This window comes from Triturus cristatus, chromosome 3_1 (assembly GCF_964204655.1).
Source record: "Triturus cristatus chromosome 3_1, aTriCri1.1, whole genome shotgun sequence".
Classification (NCBI taxonomy): Eukaryota; Metazoa; Chordata; class Amphibia; order Caudata; family Salamandridae; genus Triturus; species Triturus cristatus.
The window spans coordinates 1,054,131,441-1,054,158,406 of record NC_140583.1 but is presented as its reverse complement, the minus strand read 5'-3'; the positions used below and the strand labels follow the sequence as shown (position 1 = coordinate 1,054,158,406).

Sequence of the window (26,966 nt, the reverse complement as noted above, 5' to 3'; positions counted from 1 at the left end):
ACATTACCAGAGGAGTAATCTTGTTCTTATATTGGATGCTTGCTACCACAGATTTCTTCGGTGAACGTGAACTACTGCCAGAAAGGGAGGGTTGAGAATAGGTTTCATAGTATTTTAAAACATTAAAGACATGAGGACAGAGCAGAGAAATGCAAGCTTGCTCAGTCTAATCTATCTCCGAACAATGGAGTTTAAGGACCTAGGGAGAGGAGTGGCATAACGGCCAGAGTGCCGACTATGGAACTGAGGCTAGGCATCAGCTTAACTTCCTGTGACTCTGGGCAAATCTCTTAATATGCTGTGCCTAAAAATCAAACAAGCACTAGCAATACCAAGAGGTCTATCTTTAAAGGAATGCTGTATTATAACGTGAAGCATTACAATTAAGTGACATAGGAAAATACATGTATTTTGTATAAGCAAAGAAGTGTTGAATAACGTTGGTGTAAGTTAAAAGGTCAAGGTGACAGTTGTGCTGTAAAGCCAGAACTAATAATCCAGGTTGATTATTGATTGCCCCCTCCCATCTGTATTCCTTTTTTTTTATTTTAATTTTTTATTTTTTATTATTCAGCTTGAAAATAATACAATAGCTCGTACCATATAAGTTCATCATAGAAATCATTGTAAATTATACATTTCCTATGGAGCATCTGACAACTTTACGGAGAACAAATGAAAAATACAGATAGGGCACGGCAAACCCATATATCCCCGGAAATAAAAAAAATAAAAAAATAATACAATTACCCATTAACAAGGCTAATTATTTCCCTTCAGCTGTTCAGCCATTGTGTAAATGGAGCCCAAATTTGTGCCCCCCTTTCACGTCTCCTCCTACCTCCCCGCATGAACACAGCTGATTCCAAATTATGGAGAGCTAGAATCCTTGCTCTCCAGTTCACAAAAGTGGGGGGGGGTTAGGACTAATCCATTCCGATGTAATACATAATCGTATTAAAGACATAGCAATGAATAATAGAGCTGTGGTATGGCTCGCTCTTAATGGCAAAGAGTCAGTCTCACAACCTAGTATTACTAATTCTGGAGATAACTCCACTGGGATTTTAAGGCTTGTATTAATAAATGTCTGAACGTCTTGAAGGAACTGAGCCAATTTAGAACAGGTAAAGAACATATGTACGTTATTAGCTGCTGCTAAGCCACATCTCGGGCAGCTATGCCCACCCCTACCTCCCCATTTAGATATTTTGGCTGGAGTATAGTAAAGATCGTATAGGGCCATATAGCTTTGGGAGCATAGGCTCCCTGAGATTAAAACCGTACTAGATAACTCTAATGTATGAGTAATATCTATACTCGCCTTACCTAACTTAGATTCCCATTTAGTATTGTAAAGCGACAGATCATCGGGAAGGCCTGACAATAATTTTTGATAGAGAGGCCCAATTCGTGAGTTCTTCAAAATCAGGTCCATAAGGATATTCTTGACAAACAGAGTAGGGGTGTTATATGAAAGTTTAACTAAATGACTTCGAAGCTGCAAATATTTGAAGAGTTCATGTATATCCACGCTGAACTTATTTTTAAAAAAAAGAAAAGAAGCCATGCTGCCCTCGTGTGTAAATCACCCAGAGTAGTGATACCGTGGTGCCTCCACCGAATTGTGATTTTATCTTGAAAGATAGAGGGTAACAGTCTAGCTGCTGACAGAGGGGTATAAAAGTTAATATTGGCGATGGACCATCTACGCCGTACCTTCCTCCAAACTGAGTACATTGACATGATTACTTTAAACTTAGTTTTTTTATAGTAACTAGGTTCAAGGACTGACAGTAAAATTCCCTTAGCCTCCTCTCCTAGTCCTATCTCAAAGATAGAAGGTGCACGACATAGTGGAAGTATTGCTCTGTCCCCAAATAGTGGGATAGCCAAATGTTGAAGTAGAGCTGTCCAACTGTATAGCAATAAATTAGGAACAGACCACCCGCCCCTATGCAGTGGTAACTGCATCCATTTCGCTGCCCTTCGGGGCTGACGGTATCCCCATAGAAACCTACTGCAGCATCTCTCTGCACGGATAAGGCTTGCCTGAGCAAATTCGGAATGGTCCTAAATAAGTAAAGAAATTTCGGCAAAATCAGCATCTTTAGCATATTCCTTCTACCAAACATGGATAGGTGTAAATTGTCTAATCTTTGTAGAGTAAGGCGAACAGTATCTATGATGGGTAGGATGTTCATATCTGGTAATTTATCAACTAATGCTGTAATTATTATCCCTAGATACACTGCGCTTTGGACCACTGGTGCATCAGAGGGGCCCATTGCTGTAGATTGAACCACCTGCGTTTTCAGGGCATTGAGTTTATAACCCGAGCACTGGCCATACTGTTATGCTAGGTTTTTAATTGCAGGAAATGAAGTTGACACATCACTAGTTAATACTATAATATCGTCAGCATATGCCAAGATTTTAAATTCACATGTATTAATCCTAACTGGAGATATATTTAAGGAGAGCTAAAGTTTACACAGAAACGGATCTATATACAGTGCAAATAGAAGGGGTGAGCAGGGGCAGCCCTGCCTAGTGCCCCTGATGTCAAAAGGTCTTGAAGCCAGCCCTGATATAGATAAGGTTGCGCGAGGTTTAATATATAGTGACTGCAGGGCATAGATGAAATCTAAACAGAACCCCTTCCAGTGTAGAACTTTCCACAGGAACCCCCAGGCAACCCTGTCAAACGCCTTTTCCGCGTCTAACAGGATTGCACCAAGGGGGGATCCCGTGGCTTAAGCCCAATCCAGCAATGCTATAACACGGCGGACATGATCCGCCGTGTCTCTGCCGGGGATAAAACCATGTTGGCGGATAGACACTAATGGCGATATCACTGAGGCTAACCTTGTAGCCAAAATCTTTGCAAAAATCTTATTATCGGTGTTAATCAGTGATATCGGACGGAATGATGCAGGGTCCAACTCCGGCTTATTCTTCTTTTTAAAAAGAATAATAGTTGTAAAACGCCAAGAGTCTGGAATACGGCCTACTTGCGCATCTCTAAGGATTGTTAGAAAGTCCTCCCGTATCTCAGAGCGAAATATGGTATAGAACTCCAAAGGAATAGAGTCCGGACCAGCCGCCTTACCCTTGGCTAGTGAATTCAATGCCAGTTCCACCTCTTCCCATTCTATTGGAGCCGCCAAGATAGTGTTCTGCTGGTCTATTACTTTTGAGGTGTTAAGATCATTTACAAAAGTGGCGAACTCATAATCTATATTAATATCCTTAGATTCCTCACTGTATAAGGAACCGTAAAACTCGGGAAAAACAGTCAGGACTCCTTCAGGAGTATCATGAATGTGCCCCTGGGTATCTTGAATCTTAACAATACGGTTGGCCTGGGCTCGCTGCTGAAGTCGTTTGGCTAGGACCCTGCCGGATTGTTTGCCAAACTCAAACATCATCCGATGATACTGAAGATATTTAGCTGCCAGGTCCAAAAAACTCAAGCAGGGAAGCCTTTATACGCGCAACCTGAGTTTGACTATAGATTATATCACGGCCCTCCCTAATTGCGTCACTGAGGAGAACCTCTGCGCACCTTAGTGCGTCAATCCGCACATTAGTCTGCTCTTGGATTTGCTTCTGGCGAAAATGTGAAAAGCTTTTTGTTTCGCCCCGGATTGCTGCCTTGAGTGCATCCCAAACGATCTTACTGGGAGCTGATCCCCTATTAAGGTTCAAGAATTCAGAAACCCATGGCCTCATATGATCTAAATAGAGTTGTTCTGATAAAAGTTTTCTCTCGAAAGTCAATGATCTGGGAGGTTTCGAGTGACGGTTTAATATAACATCGATGACCAACGGGTTATGGTCAGATATTATACGAGGTGAAATTGAAATTGATGTATTATCTGCAAACTGATCGGAGAAAAAAACATAATCCAAACGTACCATTTTTTTATGGGGGGCCGAAAAGTATGTATAACCATCCAAGTGCTTCAAATGATGAAACCACAGATCAGTCATTGAATGTTCCTGAACCAGTGCTTGCAACGCTCTGAATACTCTGGGTTTCTTGCCCACATATTTTTGCCCTCCTATAAGATTAAAATCAGCAGAAAGATTAATATTAAAGTCACCACAGAGGCAGATAGGATGAGGCCAAGACGCTAATTCTACATTTAAATGATGTAAGACTGCAGGGTCGTCGACATTTGAGCTATATACAGTGCAGATAGTCAATGCTCTACCATTAATCAAAAGCTCAGAGATAACCCACCGCCCCCCATTATCTTGAGAGGTTCTAACACACGAGCCTAACCCCCGCCTCGCTAGGATTGCGACCCCTCTTATCATTGAGGACTGTCGGGAACACCCTATTAAATCAAAACCAGGGATTTTTAATTGATCACGGTTGTTCCAGGGCACATGAGTCTCCTGCAAACATAATACCTCTAAATGTAGAGCCTGAACAACCCTCGAAAAGAATGCTCTCTTCTTCCCGTTGTTAAGGCAACAAACATTCCATGATGCTATGCGAATTTTACCCAACGCCATTGAGTCTTTTACAAGGCAAAGCAATAACTATAATAATAATAACAATGATACCATGATGAAAACTATTCAATTTATCAAGCTTTTTTTCTTTTTTGAGTGCACCATTTGCCCACCCCCACCCCGACCCCCCTCCCCCTTGAGCCTCCCACACTTGACACCCCTGACCCTCAGCCCACCCGCCCCACACCATCCCCCACCATCCCCCACCAACCCCCACCCCCTATCCTAGGCAATAGGACCGAAGTCCGGGTGATGGAGGTACTGGTATAAGCCGGAACACACACCCACCCCCCTGGAGTCGCTGCTACCTGAAAGGTGTAATGTGGGACATGCCCGGTGAGATGCAAAAAAGGAGAAAAAGACTACCACAGCAGAATATCCTAAAGAAAGAGAGCATTAGCCCCACAGATGGGCATTGTCCCCACTACAGATCTTACATCACAGAAGAATCTAAAAAACTTAGATCCAGGCTGCATCTGCTTGCTAAATTGAATCCAAAAATGCTTTAGCCAGAATTTCAGACTCAAAAAATGTTGTCTGAGCTTGGTAAATAACTAAGTTTGGCTGGGAAGAGTAAAAAGACCTGTGCCCCTTTAGACTGAAAAGGGGCAATAAGCGGACGGAGTTGCCACCTCTGTTCAACAGTAGCTGGACAAAAGTCCGGCCTAACAAAAAAATGACAACCCTTCCCCGACCTTTGCCTGTCAGGCCTGGCTAAATCATAGATCCTTTCTCTGGCTAAGAAGTTATGCAAAGAGATTAAAATAGCACGGGGTCTATTGACTGTCTGGCCCGGGCAATGTTTGGGCTTAAAGGGAAAGCGGTGGGCACGCTGGATTTCCAACTGCCAGTCCCATTCCTTAACCTCTGGGAATGCCTCAGTGAATAGATCGACCACAAACTGCCTGGTGTCGGAACCCTCCATGCCCTCGGGAACCCCCAAAATTCTTAGATTATTTCTTCGGGCACAATTTTCCATGTCCACAAGCTTCAATTGGATGTCCTCCCGCTGAGATTGAATTGTATCTATAGTGGATTTTTGAGTCACTAAATCGTCTTCCAAAGTGGAGATCCGGGTCTCGGCTTCCGCGACCCTAGATGCAATATCTGTACAAGTCTTGATTACTCTTCGAAGTGAATTTTGGACCCTGCAACACGCCCCCTGTGCTCTAGCGCTCTCCTGTCGCGTCTCCTCACGATGTGCCATTATCGTTTGATAGATTATTGCTAATGTCATTCGGCCAGTGGGGGGGGATCTGTCTTAGGGTCAAGATTATTAACAACTAAGTCTTTGCAGTTAACTTGCGGACCAGGCTGTGCGGAAAATGAGTAGTCCCAAGCTAGGGAAACATCGTCTATACCAGGATCATGGGATACCTTACGAACTGTAGGGGGAGCACTCGAGGGATCGGTAGGGTTCAAAGCATCGTTGGTGCGCCAATCGCCCACCTCACTGCTCTCATCATCATCGGACCAATCCTTATCTAACCCATCATCATCCACAGAAGACCCCATATGATCAGATAGAGAGTAAAAGTTGTCTCCGTCAGTGTCGCCATCAGTATTTAGCGACACAGGAGGTAAAGAAACTTGCAGTGGGTTTGTAAAAGAAGGATGGGCTACTGCTGCTGATTGTGCACTGGGTGGTAGGCCTGGCGGAACTACATCTCCCAGCATTCCACTTGATTGCACACCTAGAAGCAAAGCGGATTTTGTACTTTGAGCATCCTTTGTTGTATTCTCTACAGACACCGCCATCAACAATTGTGCCATTGGGCTTACAACGCTTTCCGACGAAACTGCAGAGAGGCTGTTGCAGAGGCAGTGTTTACCTTACCGATTGCGGAGGCTGCAGTGTCCGTGTGAGGAGCGGGGAAGAGACAGGAGGATCCGGTGGCAGCAGAGCCCTGTAAGCTTTTATTATTAGTAGCGCTCGCCCGGGTTTTAAACATTGCAGGTACCGATTTGGATATTTTACCAGCTTTGCTACCTGACTGACTTCGTTTCGGGATCTCTGCTAGTGGCGCCGATGCCGATGCTGATGCCGCTTCCACCGCTGCTGCCGGGGTCAGAGTCACCACTTTCGCTGAGGCCCGAGGCGGGTTCTTTACTTGGGCCTTTGGAGGCATCACGGCGCCGCTGCAGCCGCTATAACTGAAGCGGGACAGACAGTGCTGGAAGCGAAGTACAGGCAACAAGCTGTCCACCGATGAGGGTCGCGCTAGTAAAATCCGATGCCGTAGATTACGGTAATAACAGCCGATCCACCAAAGCATCTCCTCTTTCCGATGTAGGATACAGTTGCGCTTTCCACCCCGTGCCGTAAAGGATAATAAGATTAGCAGGTCATCCAGGAGGGAGAGAGTGCTGATGCCAGCTCACTCGGCCAGAGTACTGGCCGCCATCTTTGCCTTCCCTCCCATCTGTATTCCAGTGGCATGTGTCTGCCCCCCGAAAGTTCAAACTTAGGTGGCTGGATAAACAAAAAAATCATAAACTTCATGGAGGGCCAGCACAATTTTTGGGGAAATACACAAATCAAAACATGTATTTCTGGGTCCCAATATGTGGATGGAGGCAAAGCCCCTCTGTAGTGATGCTCACATAATTGTCTGGTGACGGCTGTACATTGAAGCCAATGCCATAAAAATGAATGTGTCCTTGAGTAATGTAACTGGTGCTCATGTAAAGCACTCCAATACCTTCGTGTCGAGTTTGCGCTATATTGAACTGCAAAAAAAAAAAAAAAAAAAAAAAGAAGAGGAGTGCATAGAGTACCAGACAGCTACCTGACAAATCCTTAAAACTGGTACACCTTTAGCAAAGCTACTGCAATGATCTATACTAGTGCCCCTGTGAACGACGGTACATCTACTTTTCCTCGGAAAAACAAGTTCTGCCTATTTCAGGAAACTTTGCATACTTCACCAGACACTGGATGGGGTTCAACACTTACTGTAATGAGGCTCACAATTCTAAATCTGGTAGGGCCTCAAGTTGCCTAATCGTTTGTGTTAGGACATCAATTGATTGTACCAATAAAATGATTAATAAAGGTTTGTCTGACATATTAGGTTTGCTAATTAACCTTTTGTGTGATTGATCTCTTGTTTTGATACATTTTCAGGGGAACAGCTAGAAATAAGAAGCTCTCATTCTTTGCCATTTAGGTAATATCCTTGACTTTTTGATCACTAATTATGCAATAGCTGCTGGAGACTTTAATGTTTTGAACCGCTTGGTTTCAAATCTGATCTGGCTAAGGACGAGGATGACTAATGGGGAATACCCACCTTAGCATCACCTGTTAGGAGAAGATGGACCACACTAGCTCTCCAGCTTGTATTCCTGGCCCTGTCTCTTGGCATGAGTGCCTGTAATGGCCACTCACTACCTGACAGCGTGGACCAGCTTACTATTAATAGAGCCAATTATATATGGCCAGGGCACGAGTCCTATAGAAAGTGGGGGGACTAATCAAGTTAGGCAGTATGCACGTGGCATCATGACGCATGTCATCACAGCGCATGACGTCACAACACAACATTACACATGGCATCACAGGAAGTGACCTCACTGGAAATGACATCAGATATTAGGACCTCACACATGTTTATTATCAGGTATATCATGAGTTAGTGCATTAGGAAATTTAACAAATGAGATTTGGCGTTGGGGTTGTGCCAGAAAAGTGGCGCAATCCAGACGCAAACTCTAGGCATTCACTAATACATAATGGTTTTTTAAACCCAGTCACAAAGAAATTGTCAACAAGGATAAGAATGGGAGTAGATCTGTTCTGCTTAACTGGTTGCAAAGTCTGGATTTAAAAATATTTTATGGGGTTAAAGCATCTGCTGCAGAGGTGCCCAGTATATCTCAGGGAATAATAATAATGGTAAGAAAACTCTGAAGGTTAACGTATTTGTTAGAGAGATCTGTGTTTTGTGTAGTCCCATATTCGAATCAAAGTAGTATAGAAGGTTAAGGTGTCTTCTGCAAATCACATCATGTTACAAAAGAAATAAAATAGTGCTATTTAAATTGTTATTTGTGTAAATGCTGGGATAGACCAACATATCTGACATTCTTACAGTGCATGCACTTCTATACAGGGACTTAAAGTAAAAAGTGTGCATCTCTTAAGTACCTGTGAAGAGATGAGCGGTGTGCTTTTGTTTCCGTTGCATTTGTATTTAAGTGTGAGGATCCAGGACGCCTCCAGTCAGGATACTCAATCCACAGGACGCCTGCTGGATGTGTCCCTGTTTCTGAAAATTACACTGTCTCTATTGTCATAACCAAGGTTTGGATCTCTCTCCTCCCCAGGAAGTAGTCATGGCATGCATATGTCTTATGGGCATGCGAGTAGAATGGGTAGTCCTACACTTGGGGATGCCGGTCCAGTCAAATGACCCCCAAGCCCACCTCCTGCAGCCAGTGGGCTCCCTCCTGGAAGAGGGCCCCAGTGTGACCATAGTGGTGCACCGACTGGTCTAAGTCATTATTGAAGACTAGATTAAAGACTCCCCCTAACAGCACCATCCTATCTTGGGAGGGCATCATCTTCACCACAGACTGTCGGACTAATTGTTCCTGGCCATCATTAGGGGCGTACAGGGAAGCCAATGTGATGGCACAGTTACCCACGCTCACATTTTATACCAGCAGCCTCCCTTTAATGTCTGCTAGTTTAGAGCTGACCTAGTCGCAAAAAGGGTAGGAGACCAAAACGGCCACCCCTGCTATCTTGGAGGTGAAAGAAGAAAAGAATTGATGCAGGAAGGCACGCGACCTAAGCTGTGCCAGTCTCCAGAGACCAGATGGGTAGGAGACATAATTCATCTCCAGTCTGTTACAAATAAGGGAGAATTGCTCTGAGCTTGGTCAGGTTGTTGAGCCCCTTCACTTCGAGGGTGAAAACCTTTAGTTTATAGTGTGTGGAGGGGAAATAAAGAGCAGCAGCAGCCATCCACGGTAGTAGCCGACCGTCCCCCCCCCCCCTCCCAGTTTAGCCGGCGTGAACCCAGGCAGGCCTCATGCATGTGGAGATCTTGAGTGTAGTGCACCCCTGTGGAATGAGAGTACTCTCCAAACAAAAACACAAACTGTAACTGATTCACACACAGTGCCATTGGAACGTAAGGCACTGGCAGTGGCCAGGAATGTTCTAGAGGTATCCCAGGTGTAGGGGTCCATTAGAGAATCTCTAACACCTCTTAGAGAGGTCTTGGGCCTCCGCGCCCCTGCCTCAGTAGCCCCTCTACCCACTATTACTAATGAATAAGGACTGGAGGCCTCAATGGTGCAAAGGTCGTCTCCAGCTAGTCGGGTTTGCCAGCCAGTGTGTCCAACACCGCTCGCCACTCCATGGCTTTGGTTTATGGATTCTGGCACAGTCCCTTCGTGGAGGCCGAGCCCCCGTGCCACCGAAGGCATTTTCGGGCCCTCCAACCACAGGGGTTGGCCTGCAGTCCTTCCGCGGAAGACTCCTATGATCAGCCATGACAGGCTTCAGACAGGGATCTGAGTTGATGTAGCTTCCCCTTCCAGAAAAAAACTATGCAGAATGGGTGGCCCCAGGAGTAGGGGATGCCTTTGTCCCGGAGAAAGGTGGTCACCTGGCAAAAGTCTCTTCATTTCTGCAGGGTGAGGTCCAATAGAGCTTGACAGCATGCCAGCGTATACCCATGGAATTGCCAAGTATGAAGGTTCCTGGTTTTGTGGAGCATGGTTTATTTGAGTTGGAAATCATGAACACATGTCAAGATGTTGGCCAGGAAGGCATTCTCTGGTCTCATGGGAGCCAGCCTGTGGACCCTGTCAAGGTGCATCTCCCTGTCTGGTGGTGCTTCCATGATCTGAAGGAACAAGGCCCTCACATACGCCCCAATGCCTGCACCTTCTGCTTTTGTTGGCGCCACCCCTGAGGCAGATGTCATTCTGTATTGTCTAGTTCTCTAGATCCTCTGCATGAGCCTGCAAATCAACCGGTTGGTCTCCGAGGCATATTACTTCCTCCTGAGCTGCTTATTTTCTTCGTTGCGGCTAGACTCATGGTCCTTAAGGGTGGAAACTTGGTCCCCCAACTCCGTCAGGTCGCAACATACCTTCATGAGAACAGGCCTCTTTTTATTTATTTTTTAAACCTATTTTATTGGATTTTCAAGGTATATAATGAGCCATTGTGCGCAATGGACATGTAAAACATCTGATACATCCAAGGTAACTACATAAAGGAACTGGAACCCCTGCATAACATGCAGGCTACACAACATAAACATGACACAGAGCATTTAAAACCCCACAAAATTGACTTAGTTAGGACATATTCGATCACCAGTAACATTAGTATATTATCAAAGCTGTTGAGGGACAGGAATCTCATGAGGAAGGTCTATGTTCGGCTGAGGCAGTAGCTCTATTCCTCGATAGATCGCCCATCTGGACCATATCTCTGGACCATATCTCTCTATGTTTCTGGGGGCACCCCGGAGCTGGAAGACCACTATCTCTGCCCCCATGCAGGGTCCAGGGCCTTCTTCCAACCACCAATTGTCGGGGGGGGACGCAGCCTTCCACTGCTGGACGCTATCTCGCTTGGCCAGGGTGAGGACCAGGAAGATTATGTGCTGTTTATATTTGTTCCCTCCAATCCAGTTAGTACTATGCAATAAAAACAGTCTCGAGTCGAATGGGAGGTCCCATGATTGGACGTGATCTAAGCACGATGCCACTTTGCGCTAGAATGGCTGAAGTGCACTGTAATTCCATACCGTGTGCATAAAAGACCCTCTTCTTTCTCACAGCGGAGACACACTGGGGACGGAATAGCTCCCATCCGCCACAGTCGGGTTCGAGTGTAATATATACGGTGTATATATTTGAATTGGATGAGGCGGTTACGCGAGGATACCCCGAGCCCCGGGGGCTGGCCATGGCCTCTGTCAAACCGTCATCAGTCATGTCTGGTAAATCTCTTACGAGCAGGCGTCCGGACAGGGTAGGCTATCTACGCCGACACCCGAGTAAAACCCCCAAGAAGGTGCAGGCATCCCACACCACTAGCTCATGGAGAAACAATATCTCCGTATTTAGGTCATTATTTTAGGGGGCACATATCTACTTAGGATCGATGAAAGCCACTGACTAGTAGCTTATAGGCTTCCTCCCTACCCCCTTTTAAGTTTCATGTGGGCTAATGTCACCCCACTCATAACACACACGCTTGTGCACTCACCACGCTCCACTCACACATTTGGTCCTAAAGAAACGCCAAGGATCGTTCAGACCGTTTCAGGCGTGAAACATGTCGACCTTAGCATAGTTACCCGGGCACATTGCGCCCATACTGGTAACCTCTAACCTACGGGGTTTTTTACTCTGTCAAGGGTACCTCTTCATTACAAACTTTTTGGCAACCCTTAGGCATTTTTAATTCGCACTGCACGCACGCACTGTCCCTCACACCCAACCTGTTACCCACACACCCGCATGCACCCATCGGCAGCTCTCTAAAAGATCTCCGTCAAAGAGCCCCTTCGGGGGACCCGTAGGGCATTGCACCGCCGGCCCGACGAGGAGCAACTGCCCGATGATGAAGCATGACATCCCTTGGGATGTGTGAGGGCAACAAGAGACAATTTGTGTCTCTCCCCACCCCATGACCTGGCACCTCTTTTTTCTCATATGTCCTCCCATTTATGAGGACTGTGTGTTGACTTGCATACACCAACCCTGGAACAGTGCCCCTTGTTTGATTTATGGTAAATCTCTTAACCATGCCGCCTTTGTCTTATTTAGAGTGTTGTGGGCGTGAGTGGTCAAAGTCTGGTAAATCTGCCGTATTTTGTGTGCCCCAATGTCTCCTGTGAGCAATCTCCCTTTGAGCGGGTAATATTCAGGCAGAGTCTCAAGCAAGTGTAGATGAGGGTTGAGTGCATGCCTCAATTGGAAAGATTTATAAAACTGTGTCTTGTGTAATTGAAACTCAGCTAACTGAATGATTGGAGTATAGTTCCTGGCATGATATCCCAATGAAGATATACCCAGCAGATCCCACGTCTGGAACCCCTCCAGCGCCGCATCAGGGCGTAAATATGTACCATACCACAGCGGCATCATACCCGTTATGAGGCCTTGCCAGCCCATACGTCAGACTGTGTGTCTCCATATCCGAATCACTACTCTACTAGCAGGTGGCATAAAATCTACGTTTGTGTGGCTGTATAGGAGTTGAAGAAGAGGTGTATGCTCCATTGCCCTATGTTCCAGTTTATTTGCCGGATCTGAGAGTGAGTTATGCCACCACTCGTTAATAACTAGAAAGTGGGATGCCGCATAATAAGCATAGACGTATGCAGCCGCAATGCCTCCGCAATATGTGGACTGCATGCATGTGCTCAATGCTACCCACCATCCCACAAGAATTAATAAACGCGTGTGGTATGTCATAAGGAAAATTCTGAACTCTATACATAATACGCGGTAGTCAGACCATTTTGAAAATTGCTGACCGCCCGTACAATGACAGCAGAAGGTGAGACCAGATCTCCGTCTCGTCCCGCAAACAGGCCATGAGTGGGGTTATGTTACGGGGCCATGAGATTTTTGGGCAGGGTGAAACAAAAATGCCCAGATAGTTGAAGCCTGTAGTCGCATGTGACAGTTGCGCTGCCCAGGTGTTGCAACCCTGGCCCCCGCATACCGGGAAAAGAACCAATTTGGTGGGATTAGTATGTAGGCCAGTCGTTTATCCGAATACTCAGTATTTGCAGGATGCGGGGGCCCGAGAACCAAGGGTCTGTCATGAAAAAGAGCACATCATCGGCATAACCAGTGCAATGCGGTCAGAGCAAGACCTCGACCAGGGTCACTTCGTACCCACACCGCCAGGGGCTCTACTGCTAAGGCAAAGAGAAACAGTGACAAGGGGCAGCCCTGTCTCGTACCGCGGCCGATCATAAAGGGGACCGACCTGTGACCCGCCACGCTGACTGAGGCAGTTAGATCTGTATATAGCAGTCGTACCTAGGCCTGAAAACATGGGCCAAAGTTAACTGCTGCCAGAAGTTGGATTAAATGCGTCCAACTTGGCGAACCAAATGCTTTTCCAATATCGGCAAGAAAAGTCGCCGCGGGGCGACCCAACTCCGGGGCCTTAGCCAGAGCATTATCGACCCACCGTATATTCTGTCTGGTAGAGCGATGTGGCATAAAGCCGGATTGATCAGGATGGATCAAGTCCTGAATGCACATACGGAAGCGGTCGGCAAGAACTTTACCCAGAAGCTTGGGTTCAAAATTCATGAGAGAAATGGGACGATATGACGATGGGTTTTCGGGTGGACGTCCGGATTCCAAAAAAAGAATGATCGCTGCATGTCGCCAATCCAAAGGAAGCCCTCGGCTGTCATATGCCTCATCTAATGCCGCCAGGAGGTGAGGGCACAACGCGTCCAGGTGTGAATTGAGGAATTCAGCAGGGAACCCCGCTGGGTCCCGGGGTGTGGCCCGGACGGATATTACCAAGAGCTGTGTTAAGTTTGTCCACCGTGATGGGGGCATCTAATTGCTCTCTCATTTGATATGAAAGAGTGCGAGGGGGATTATATCCCTAAGGAATTCAGAAATGTGATCTTCTGATAGCTGCTCATCCCTACTTTACAGCTCAGAAACAGGTCTCTTTTAAGCGTCTGGAGATCTTCTCGGAGAGAAGCAAATAGGGCCTCCAGAAACTAACGGGTCACTTGTGTCTCGTTGTCTTCTCTATCCAACAGCTGCCAGGGTGGAGGCTGTTCCCAAGACAGGCCACTCTTCAGTTTGGTCAGCATCTTTGCAAGAGATCTCTCCTTTTTCACAGGTGCTGCAGCCATGATCACAAAAGAAGAGGCCTTCTGGACTTTCCAACTCTGAAAGTGTCAGGCCAGCACTAGTCCCCCTTCAGAACGAGAAATACTGGGGTAGCGTGTGGCCCTGTTTACCAGGGATGTCTTCGGCACCTAGGCCCCGGTAAGAGAAAGTGCTTATAGCACCGTAGAGAGGCCTGCAGGGCACCTAAAGACAACCAGGGCCACCCTCCACCCAGTCTATAGTGACGGGATCTTGGATATCTGTCTTCTGCCCCGTCAAAGCCTTCCTCTGGTGTAGCAGGTGATCCCTTTTTCAGGAGCTCCAGTCTCGTCAGGGGTAGTAAGCTCTATATAAATGCAATTACAATTCACCCAGGGCGTAGCCCCCCCTTTGCCGCTCAAGCTGCACCTCTGATCTGCAGTTCCCGGTCAGGGTGTCTCCTTCTGCAGGGGTGGACCCCCAACCTTGGGGTACCCAGGAAGGCGGACAACAAGGACGTGGAGAGCTTCAGTCTAACGCCCAAGGTGCGAGTCTATCAGATATACAGGGGCTCAGTGTCGTCAAGCAGACTTTCCGCAGTTAAGGGGACATTTTTCAGGGTACTCTGCGGGCCCCCCTGGCTCTCTCCCACCTATTCTCGCTTGGACACTTCAGTACAGTCTCAGCAGGGGAGTCAGCAGGCTAACCTTGTCTGGCCTACAACAGGTCATCTCTTGGCACCCCATGGTGTTCCCAGGGATCTGGCTGCTCGCTAATGACCTCCCGCTCCCTGTCCTTCTCTCACCTCCATCAACTCCGGGCCCACTCCTGTCTGTGCAAATGAAGTCTTAGCAGGGTGTCAGCAGGCATCCATTAGTGGGCCTCAGATGGCTCTGATGTGGGTCTTCATCCCTGCCATCTGCAGTGATCCCAGGGGGCTGCTGCGATGCTTTTGTGAGGCCCCAGCCACAATGCTTCTCTGCGGCAGTCACCAACTAAGTTGAGGGCAGCTGAGAAAGGCCCAGCGGGCCCGTGGCCTGTGCTCCTCCCACAGCTTTGTTGTAGCATTCAGCAACCTTGGTCCACTGCACCAGCACCACCCGGCGCTCAAGGGTCACGATAAAAGGGGGTTTCTCCAGGGCCACAGCCGGCAGGGAGGCCCCCGCCTCCTTCGATATTCACCCCGGCACCCTGGGCGAGGCACCGGGGCTTGTGTGGGTGTGTCCAGGTAGGACCGCAGTCCACTTAGCAACTACAATGTTGCGGCTGCCGCCATCTTAAGCGATGTGCTCTGCTGCAATGTGGCCCATCACGCTGGTGCTATGGGGAGTGATGCAGGCCATCACAGGTGGAATATATCGCCAGGGCCCCAATCGCATGTGAATTCACCCCAGCACCTAGGAAAGGGGTGCCGGGCCGGTGTTGGCGGGCCGCAGCAGGCGCATGCCTCACCGCACCACACCTGCCACCATTCTGCACTGCCGCAGATGACCCGCAACCACATTGCTGATCTTCCAAAGGAGTGGGTCTCACCACCCCCGACAGTGCCTCCCAGTGCCAGGCTGCTGCTAGATTATGGTGCAGCACCATAGAGCTTCTGTTCTGCACCGGAGAGGGTTGGCAGCAGGCCCCGGTCGGTAGCGGCGACGGAGGGACAAGAAGATATGTCCTATCCATCTGCCATCTTGGGCACGCTCCCCAGAGAGTCTCTAAAAAATTATTTATACGGGTACTGGAGGCCCAAAGTGTCTTTCTGCGGTCTTTCACTGGATGAAATAAAATCATTTAAAATGCAACTCGGAAAAAAGGAAACCATGCCTCTAGGGAAATCTAATACCATCTCCTCTAGCTTTTGGTGTCCCACAGATACCCCCCACCACATACACAGTGAAGGTAGTAAAGAACCTGGGGGTGAAATTCGACTCAGCACTTTCCTTTCGCCAATAATAGCAGTGGCTGGGACATGCTTTCTTTTGATAAAATTACGTATAAAAGTTTTTCCATCTTCTCTCACGCACGGCTAGAAAGATAATCGCAGTGGCCCTAATCACTTCTAGACTCGATTACTGCAACAAAATCTATGCAGGAACCAATGAGTCGGTCTTAAACAAATTACAGATGGTGCAACATGCAGCAGCTCGATTAGTATTAAAATGGCCTAGAAGCTCATCAGCGTCAGCTGCCCTTAAAGCACCTCATTGGCTGCCCATCCATAAAAGAGCCCTTTTCAAGATCTTAATAATTACTTTCAGAGCTTTTAATTCCATAGGCCCTCGCTATCTTCGGGACAGGTTTCCTCGCCATGTGACACACCGCAGACTCAGATCGTCCAATTCAAATCTTTTGAAGCCCCCTGATTTCAGGTATATCACTAAGGGGAGAAATCTATTGCGGTATTTGGGGCCAAAGCCTGGAGTCTGCTCAAAACCATCTAAATTTCATTCAAACTGAGACCCTCTTCAGGAAAGCTCTGAAAACCTGAATATTTACTGCCTCTGACGCCCTATGTAGATCACTTATCGGACTCTTTTCGTTCTAGTTGTTTGTGTACATTAGGGACTCCTCGGAGTGATAGCTGCGCTTTACAAGTACTTTATAACATATAACAAAGAAATGTAAAAACGATGGGACGGGTGGTCGACAAAGTATTAGAGGAACAACTGACTGGGTCTGAACACTTGGGAAAGCCAGACAGACAAAGAGACGAACAATGATCTAGCATATGGACAAGACGGCACAGAATGTAGAACTACACTGTGTTAGAAGAGGATGAGGTGACCACAGAGGGAGCGGGAGAGGTTGGGTTGGGAAAGGGAAGAAGATTTTGTACTCTGGTTACTCGTTTAGTCAATTCTTGTTAGCGGCAAAATGAATGAAATATATATAAAAAAGAAATACCAAATTTGAGCTACTGGTTTGGTTTTTCCAAATGCCTTTATACTTTGAGTTTGAACCACATTTTCAATTTCTGGCTCAGCATTAATCCTGCGGCTGTCAATCATCAAATCTTAGTATGTTTGTGGTTAGATGAAGACTGCCTGCCTACTGCCACACACAATGAATGATTCCTTGCCGTTAGCACAAACATCCTCAACGAGCAAGAACAACATTTTTTAGTCAGTCCAGGTAAAATTGAAACATTTACATTGTATTTGATTTAAATTACTAACTAACTCTAATATACACACAAGTTTCAGCACTTGAAGTGCAGTAACTTGCACCTGGTGAAACTTTATTATTCTGAATCTCTAACAACTTTTATGTAAAAGAATAAATGCTTTCCTCTTTGAAAACACCAAAACCAATCATCCTCATTTGCCAAAACATAATAAAATCTCCACAAAATATTTTCCATTTGAATGGCTTTTGCTTTCACATGACTTCAGTCTTTCCACTTTTCAGTTACCTCTACTCAAATCGCTGTGCCTACTTCTTTACTTTATGCCTTACAAATTATCCTGACCTCCCTAACCATCACTTCCCATTCTTACAATCTACAGCAACTCTTGTTTGTCCTCAATTCCTTTCCTCTCCAGTCTATCCCCCAACCAGCCTCTTTCTTACCCTTATCACCCCAAGGGGCCATTTTGAACCCAAACAAAAGCAAACAAACTGCTTTACTCTTTTAAATGTTTGTAATTGCTGAATTATTTTTCTTCCATCCAGTTTAATGTTAGTTGAAGCATGCTTGTGTTCACGTAACACCACACTGATAATCCAAGTGCTAAGTATGTTTTTTAAGGATTTATAAATCATTCATGTCCCTTGCGCCATACGGAGGTATTAGTTATATAAGTTGCATTTTTCTCAGTTTGGATACCGTATCCTTCGTGCATCTTTAGGTGCATTGACGATTTGATAAGTTTTTAGATCGGGCTTGACAGTACAGCTGTCGTCAGACCTATTGTGATCAAACAAAACCGAGCTTTCAGGAGTACTACATAGAGGGACTGTGGTTTCACCCAGATGCTGGTTCATCTACAGTTTTTGATTTATCAAAAGCTGTGTTGCTCTACAGAATGAGTGCTTATCCTCCAAACAGTTGTGATCATCTGTTGATCCAACTGCTTGAACCAGGCACTTTATCAAGCAAAGCTATTGTATTTGACTTTTCTGCCACACACATGCCACTGGGATAGATGGAACTGCAGCTTTAAGGTCAAACAAATGCCACTGTGCTACTATTAAAAAACCTTTCCTGGACAAGCAGGTAATTTTTATGTTTGTTCTTCTCTGGCTGCCATGTGTGACAGTGCATGTGCAATACAGCAGGGCTTTTCTGGTTATGGTAGCAAGACAACGACGTCAATGAGCTAGATTAGTTTATTATGAAACTTTACAATGCAGACAGTGGGCCTACCTCATTTATTGTGAAGATGAGATGTTAAAGTCAATAGGCATTTAAGGGTGAATTGATATTACTCTATTAAAATCTGCAGAGAGGTATTTTAATATAAGGAATCTCTCAGCTTCCTATTGTAGGCAAGAATTTCAATGTTGGTTATCCCCAATGGGGCATGCGTTCTTTAAGGCGACAAGCCAGTGAAAGTGTACAAGCCTGACTGGGTCACGGGTAATAGTTATGTCTGAAGCCATATGTATGATCTCTATATTATAAAACTTTATAACAAAGGCAATAGGCATGGCATATTTATTTTGAAAAGTACTTTTTAAAGCCAATACGATTGTTATCATCCTGTGTTACAGGCAGAAAGCATGTATTTTCATACAAGAAATCTTACAAGTTACCATATTAAGCAAGGGTTTTGGTATTTATCATCCCCTGTGACAAACCCTGGGAGTAAAGAGTTTCAGTTTGATAATCCTTAGCAGGTCTTTTTGATTGAGAGGTGTTTTATATTTTTATGCCAAATGTATTTCTGTACATCCTTTCACATTTTATAACTGTATACCTGATAGTTGCAGACAAATGCGCACTTTAGTAGGCCTAGTTGGTTATGGCGTCAAGCCAATAGTAAAGAATATATTCCTTATTGGCTAATTGAGAAAAGTATATGCCAGATTTCATGGGTTTTCTTTGTTTATTATCAAAAGTTAGAAGAAAGGCAGAAGGCCGGACTTACTTGTTGCGACTGGCGTATGGTAAAGGCAATAGGCTTTTAACAATGCATTGTTATTAAATTGTGGTTAAAGCTGGCAGGCATTTTGCTAAAATGACTCTTACAGATTATCACAGGAGACCAGGGTTTTGGGACTAGTGACCTACTAAAACAAACCGTGGGATAGAAGATCTGTAATGTGGCAATCCTTAGTAAGCCCTTTTAGGAGGATTTTTTAAATGGTTTTTGAAACTGTATTTTTGTACATATTTGCAATTTTATTGCTGTGCATCTGGTGGTTGCCTTGTGGGAAAGTTTATGATCAATGCTGGAGGTCTGACTTGGTTATGTTAAGCAAATATAAAAGGCTAACGAACTGACTGGATCACTGAGAAAAGTTATGGAAGATACCTAAATTCTCATCTATTTTATAAAAGTTAAAACAAAGGATACAGGCCTCATTCATTTAATATGGAACACATATGTTAAAGCCAATAAAACTATAAGGTTGGGTTGTTAGTGTATGGTCTTGTCTTCTTTATAAATTTCACTTGGATAGTGTTTTTTCAATCAAGAACATTCCTCAAGATACCCATACTAAGTGAAGATTAAGACCCAAGGAGAAACTTACAACTTCTATCATTTAGAACGAGCTGCTTTGAGAGGGCAGCTGCTATTTTACACACAACCTGTTGCATTCCAACAAAATACAATCTTTTGTATTTTAAAAAAAAGTGGCTAACAGAAAACAATTTATTACCTACATATTATTTAGAGTAGCTTCCTTCTTTCAAGTATTGTTTTCGATAGTTGAGGATGGCCCTTTCTTGGGTTCTAACTAAAAAAAAGTGTCCCAGTAGAAGGCAATGAAGAATACATACCATAGCAATTCAAAACTACTTGCAACAAAGTCAGGCCTGCAAAACATGACTTAATTGTTGTGAAAAATAAATCATCAGAAGTGCACAGAAATTACAAACAAAGAAGATTACAAAACCAGGAAAGGTGCAGAGAAAGGTCATCCAGGGCAAAGACTATTCCAAAAAAAGGACCACAAAAGTGAAAAAGAACAGAGTTTAGTAAAAACATATGCCGCATGACCAAGCAAGCAAATCATCTTTAGATTTTTTCAACTGTTGTAGTTGTGATGCTCGCTTACTAACAAATAATTGATACAATTATTAACATAACTTTTCCAAAATCACCATCCAATGGTGAGCATCAAGATTAATTTATTTGTGTTCAGATTTGATCATAAATTTGATATCTCGTAGAGTTTCAGGTAAAGCAGGCAGACTGGGTTTGAAAGTATTTGACTTTCCATATACCGATGGGAAAAAAAACAGTAACTCGTTGTGAGATGTTTTCATTTGCTTTCTCAAGTGTCCAATTAGGCCTTTTGATAGGGGCGGCCACAAATACTGAATACGAATGCAATTACAATTTTCCATTCAACACATTCATTTTCGAACATGTTTATTTCTCCTATAGAAAATAAAGCTAAACTTTAGATGAGACAGTTTTAAAATTCAGGTGTGCACTAGCCACAGTTTATAATGCCACTGTACAGCATATTAATTTTAAAGCGCCATCTTATATGTCATACTGGTCAGCTGTTAAGGCCAACGTGGGTGTTCGAAATGGCATTTTTTGTTGTCAGAGTATGCACCCTGTACAAACAGGAACCACCACTCTACTCAGGGTAAGCTAGTTACACACTAAGAAATAATCTATACTCACTCTCTGGTAGCTTGGCACAGAGCAGACAGGCTTATCAAAAGAGGCAATGTGTAAAGTATTTGTGACACTGATAAAGGCAGACAGACAGAGACACACACAAAACACACACACACAAAACACACACACCCACACAAACCCACACCCACACACACACACACACACTATTATATTTTGAACAGAACTAGACCAACATGACAAAAACCTAATAATTAGAAGTCTAGATATGAATTTGTAAAGAATAAAAAGTTCTAGCGCTTAGAAGCAATAGGCACCAATGGGGGTTATCTGGTCACTCTGGACCGGGACAAAAAGTTATAAGTTCAGGCTGACCACGATGGAGCATGGGTAGGCTACGGGAATGCACTTGGGCAAGCTGAACACAGTACCTTGGATGCTGGGGCGCAGTTCTGCGAGGCTTTGTGTGGCCCGGCGTCATTTCCAAAATGATAGGCGGCGAGGCTTTGCAAGGCTTCACATCTTTGGTTCCGAGGAGCTGTGCGGCGAGGCTTTGCGTCATCTGGCATTGGTTCCGAGGAGCTGTCAATCGTGCGGTGATGCTTTGCAAGGCTATGCGTCATCCCGCGTAAGTTTCGAGAGGCTGTGTAGCAAGGCCTTGAAAGGCTTCACGTCGTCCGGTATCAGTTCCAAAGAGCTGTCAGCTGTGCGGCGAGACTTTACGGGGCTTAGCATTGCTTTGCGTCGGTTCCACTGATGCAAGTATCTGGGTCCACTTTCAGTGAACCAGGCACAGGGGTAGAGATTTTGATATTCCAGAGTCAAGCCAGCAAGCCCATGGAGTACACTTGGAGAAAAGTAGGCAGGATCCATCCCTCCTTCAGCAGAGTGAGACAGCAGCAGGACAACAAACAGAAAATCAGGCCTTCCAGATCAGCAATCCTTTAAGCAGCACAGCAGTTCTTCTAGCAGAGCTTCAGTTAAAAGTCCAGTAGTGTCTGATTTTATGGGGGTCAGAGACCCAGTACTTCTACCCAGAAGTGTCTTTGATCTGGGGGGTGACTTCAAAGCAGCTATCTTAAGGGCACAAGGATCCCTTTCAATCCAGTCCTACCTGCCAGACTATCTGTGGAGGGTAATCAGTCCTTTGTGTGGGGAGAGGACACGGCCTATTCAAGTGCTGCTAGCCCCTCCCTTCCATCCTACCCAAGCACGGCCATCAGAATGCAGATGTATGTAGATGGGTACTCAGACACAACTACCCTTCATGTGTTGTCTCTCTCGAGAGGGAATGCACAAAGCGTAGAAGTCACCCAGCCCTATATTGGAGACAGGCTATCAGGCACACAGAGCAGTAAGTGCAGAGAAATGTACACTTTCTAAAAGTCTACATACAAAAAATTTGCCCAGAGGAATTATTTATACATTATTTACTCAGTGCTGTAAGTAAATCAATCCTGCAAGTACTTGCCTTCAAATTCTATTTTTACACAAAGGTTCACCAGATGTCTTGTGCATTGAGTAAAACTACCCAAAGGCAATTAGGTAATGGGTCATTCAATTAGAACTCCAAAACAGATCATCCCATCAACTTCTTCCTTGAGGTCATACCGGAGGACTTGCAAACTTGCAGGATTGATTCCCTTACAAAACGTAGTCCTGTTGATGGACTCGTAGACCTTGTGGGCCACCTGAGACCGAAACATCGACACTCTATCCTCCTTAACACTATCGATTGTAACTTGAAATGTTCCAGTCATTTCCAACCAGTTGAAAGATAAGAATTTACACTACTGGTAGTGTTGATTCTTTTGAATCTTCTTTGTTAAGAGGTTTTGCGCTTCCCTGGATCTGTGGAATCAATGTATATCACTAGCTTGAAGGGATTGCAGGGTTTCGCCAGTGTTGCTAAATTGACGTACTGCTGTGTATATAACACTGTATATAAATTTTCTGAAATTGGAACACAATTTTTCATAAAGTATATGATGATATTTTGATGCATTTATATAAAAATACATTTTTGCTACCAACAAGCCTGTGTTAGAATATATGAGTGATTTATGGCCTATAAATGTATTATTAATTCCTCCGGGAATGTATTTTGTAATTAGACAATAGTACCCAGTTCCTTGGTGGATGATTGAGCTGCCCTGTTGTAGCAACCACTTTCTATGAGTGTCATTTCTAAAACAGTAATGTTAAATCCAACTTCACAACTAAAGTGTATTTATCATTACCATTCCAAAGATATGAGACATTAAAAAGCTACTTCTCTGTCATCAGCAATTACAGCTTAAAAGTTTATTAATGAATTGCCAATGCTAGTCTATGAGATGGGTAGGCATAGTGAAAAACAAATGTGGGTGTTTGTCACTACCAGGACATGTAAAGATTAAACACACATGTCCTACCTTTTACTTACATGGTACCCTGCCCTTAGGCCTACCTCAGGAGTGACTTGTATGTAATAAAAAGAAAGTTTAAGGCTTAACAAGTAGTTTAAAATGCCTGGTTGAAGTTGCAGTAAGCTGCATGCACAGGCACTGCGGTGGCAGGCCTGAGACAGGTTTGAAAGGCTACTTAGGTAGGTGGCACAATTAGTGCTGCAGACCCACTAGTAGCATATGAAGTACAGGTCCTGGGTATATGTTATACCACGAGAACTCCAACAAAAGATATCAGGGATCAGCATATATGGACTGTTCCTAAACTGTTACGTACGGCGTCTTTCGCCATAGAGGCTCAACGATTTCCCTCTTTGTGTTTACCTTAAAGAGTACTTCAGTTTCCATTTAGTAAGAGTGCCATGCAAATGTGCGTTAACTGGTGCGTTTGGGAGATAAAACTGGTGCTCACCAGATAAATCTGGTGAGACTTTCTAGGACCAAAAGAAAGGGGTGCCTGAACTGTTCATGCTTTTAAACTAGGATACTATTCTTATGAGCTTCGAGCCTTGAGAAAGTCGTCTTACGACGAAACGCGTATCGGCTGTGTGAATGTACATAACTACGTGTCAACAAATCAAGAATTGATCCTTTTATGTGATATTTTTATGGACGTTATCACACCGATTGTCTTATAGTTGCAAATTTTGAAATAAAATTTTACTGACAACATAGTCAGTTGAAATTGTACCTTGGGGTTGTGCTCTGTTGTTTAAAGTTTAGATGAGTAAGGATTTGGAGAAATTGTTCCCCACTTTCTGAGTAACACTGTTGATGGCACAGTGTAGACATTGAGCATGCCCTTATACTAAGTGAACCAATATTAGCAAACAGAACAGAAGTGCTGAGTATTCTTCTACCAATGCCATCATTTGTTGTAAGTGATGTTATACCACTTTACAAGGGACTTATCAGTACATCAAATATGCAAATTGAGTATATATCAATGTCATCATGTTTAGGGGAGAAGCACATGCACTTTAGCACTGGTTAGCAGTGGTACAATGCTCTGAGTCCTAAGGCCAACAAAAAGAATAAGCAAAAACAGGAGGCAAATGCCAAAACTTCTGGGGAAATACCAACTTAAGGATGACAGGTCTAACAGTGGGTTAGCTGGAAATTAGTGAGGCAAATGTTTTCCGAGGTAGTTTAGATAAATTCTGGGATCTGTGCCGCCTGTGCAGTGTTTAGTTAAGAGGGAACCAGTGGAAGAGATTGCAAAGTGGTTCACCTAATTCCTTCAGAAGTAACAGAAATTTCAGGAGTGGTAAGCAGTTACACACAGTGTTTCTTAGAGGCTAGAGAATGAACAACTATTGGGGATTTCATGTGGTTGGCAGGTGTCGAAGAGCTGAAGACATTACAGTGGCTATTTACCCAATACACACTAAAACCACGTTGTATGTTGTCAAGTAGTAGTGACACAGCAAGGTATTGCATTCAATCACTGAACTGCTCTAGAAAAGCACTGCCAGGGACACCGAATTGAAAGAAGAACAACATGTTTGTTTTACAAAAGTTGGGGTGGAGAGACAGAGTCATGAACACAATGAATGCCTGAAAGGTAAATTGGAAAGCATGCCTGTCCGGGTTTCCCTAAGATGATAGCTATGTTGTTTTCTTTCTTTTTATTCCATAGAACTGCAGGACAGAGTGAGCAATGGTGAATAAAACATCAAAGGTGTTAATGAAAATGCAAGAGGGCTACACTTCCATGACCAACATGAGATTTGGGTGGTTCTTTGATACTGGGTCAGGTATTTCAACACAGGGGCCATGTGCATAGTAACATTTAATCAGGCAGGTTAGCTGATTCCACTAGGAAGTGAAGCCAGTTAAAGAGAAGAGTTGTCAGTAACTTCTGAAATATATGCTTCAAGCTATACATGTTTGCAAGAAATATGCTTCACACAGTAGAATACCATATATACACCAGATAAGGAGAATGGTAATGTAGTTATGAAAAGGATGGTTTTAACTCATTGTAAAGCTTTGAGAGAGGATACTGGGTACTAAGATCATGGGTTTGAACAATAACCACCTGTGAAGGAACTTCAGTAGTGGACTTGTGTGCTAACAGTTCACCTGCAGATTGGTGGGGGTGGTTATAGAAAACATATGGACTTGTGAAAGCAGAGTAGTGTAACTGAGACTTCAAACTGAATATGAGACGGGATGGACATCGTAGATAAGTCTCAAAATTAAGATATTTTTAGTCCATGTAAAGAGATTTGTAACATACCTCAATTCGTTTCAAGCCAGCATCCACCCAGTAAAGTAGCTTGCTTATTGGCTCAAAAGCCAAAGCTTCAACAGTTTGCAGGCCACTTCCAATGATCACTTCTTGACCTGAGCTTCCATTGAGACACAGACGCTGTAAAAAAAACAGACAACTGAGGTTAGTATTCTTATGCTCTTGAGGAAAAAGTATTAAAATGCACAATCATCTATTCAATTTTAAATACCCTAAATGAGATTAGATCAAAATGAAGGAGCAAATCAGTTAACTTGACATGCCTAGTGACCCACAATGCACAGTATTGTGGGTACAAATCAGTATCTGGAGCCCAACTAAGGGATGATGCAATCATGATGGGAAATGGTGTAACCATCAATGAGCAGCCATTGAGGAAACTGTTCCCCCAGTCCATTAACATCATGACTTTGCTTTCATCATGCCCAGTAAATATAGTTTTGCATTTTCTCAGTGGAAATGTAGGCTTTTGCCACATAGCAGCAGTAGCTATGCAAATACAAAACTGGTCAAAAGATGCCATTTACCTAATTAAACTTTACATTTTACAAACCTACTTGCTTAGTGAAAGCAAGCCTAAATTGGGCAAATTTCTGCCTACTAATCAAAGATATATCGCTAACTGCGTTTACGCATGCAATATATAAATTTAAAAAAGCAGTGTTTCAATCTAGTTTCTTAATTTTAAAGTAAAACAAAGTCCCGTTATTAACAGGGAGTAGCTGTCGTACATCTCTCAAAATCACTGAGATTAAGAGTCACCTTGCAAAAAAGCATACAGAAGCTAGAGATAAACTGGGCTAACATTGTGAAGCATGTAACAGAGTAACCTTAGTGACAACTAGGTGCAGAGAATAAACACTGGGAATTGATTGTCTAGGTCTGTTTGGGAGAAAAAAACAGCAGTGTATCTTCCTGCATTAACAACGCAACACATTTACAAAGCAATCGTCAGAACTTCAAGCTATTTGAGCTTGCATTCTACGATCTCCAAAACATCAAATATATTATATCTTTAGGGTGCACTTCTATTTGAGGGCATTTCTGCCTGAGGAGAAAAAAGCCATCCAAGTCTTCTATATATCTTGCCAGTTGTAATCTTTGGCGCAAATAAATTACCTAAACAGGTAAATAAATTTAGCAACAGAGCAA

The 26,966-nt window shown here is 44.2% G+C and overlaps 1 protein-coding gene across 1 annotated transcript in view; it reads right to left on the bottom strand.

Annotated features, from left to right (window-relative positions):
* Positions 1-26,966, bottom strand: part of SORL1 (sortilin related receptor 1) — a 744,876-nt gene that overhangs the window by 397,195 nt on the left and 320,715 nt on the right. The window contains exon 18 of the mRNA XM_085645831.1: positions 25,803-25,934. Coding sequence (XP_085501957.1) covers positions 25,803-25,934 — 132 coding nt within the window. The remainder of the gene's footprint in view (positions 1-25,802; positions 25,935-26,966) is intronic.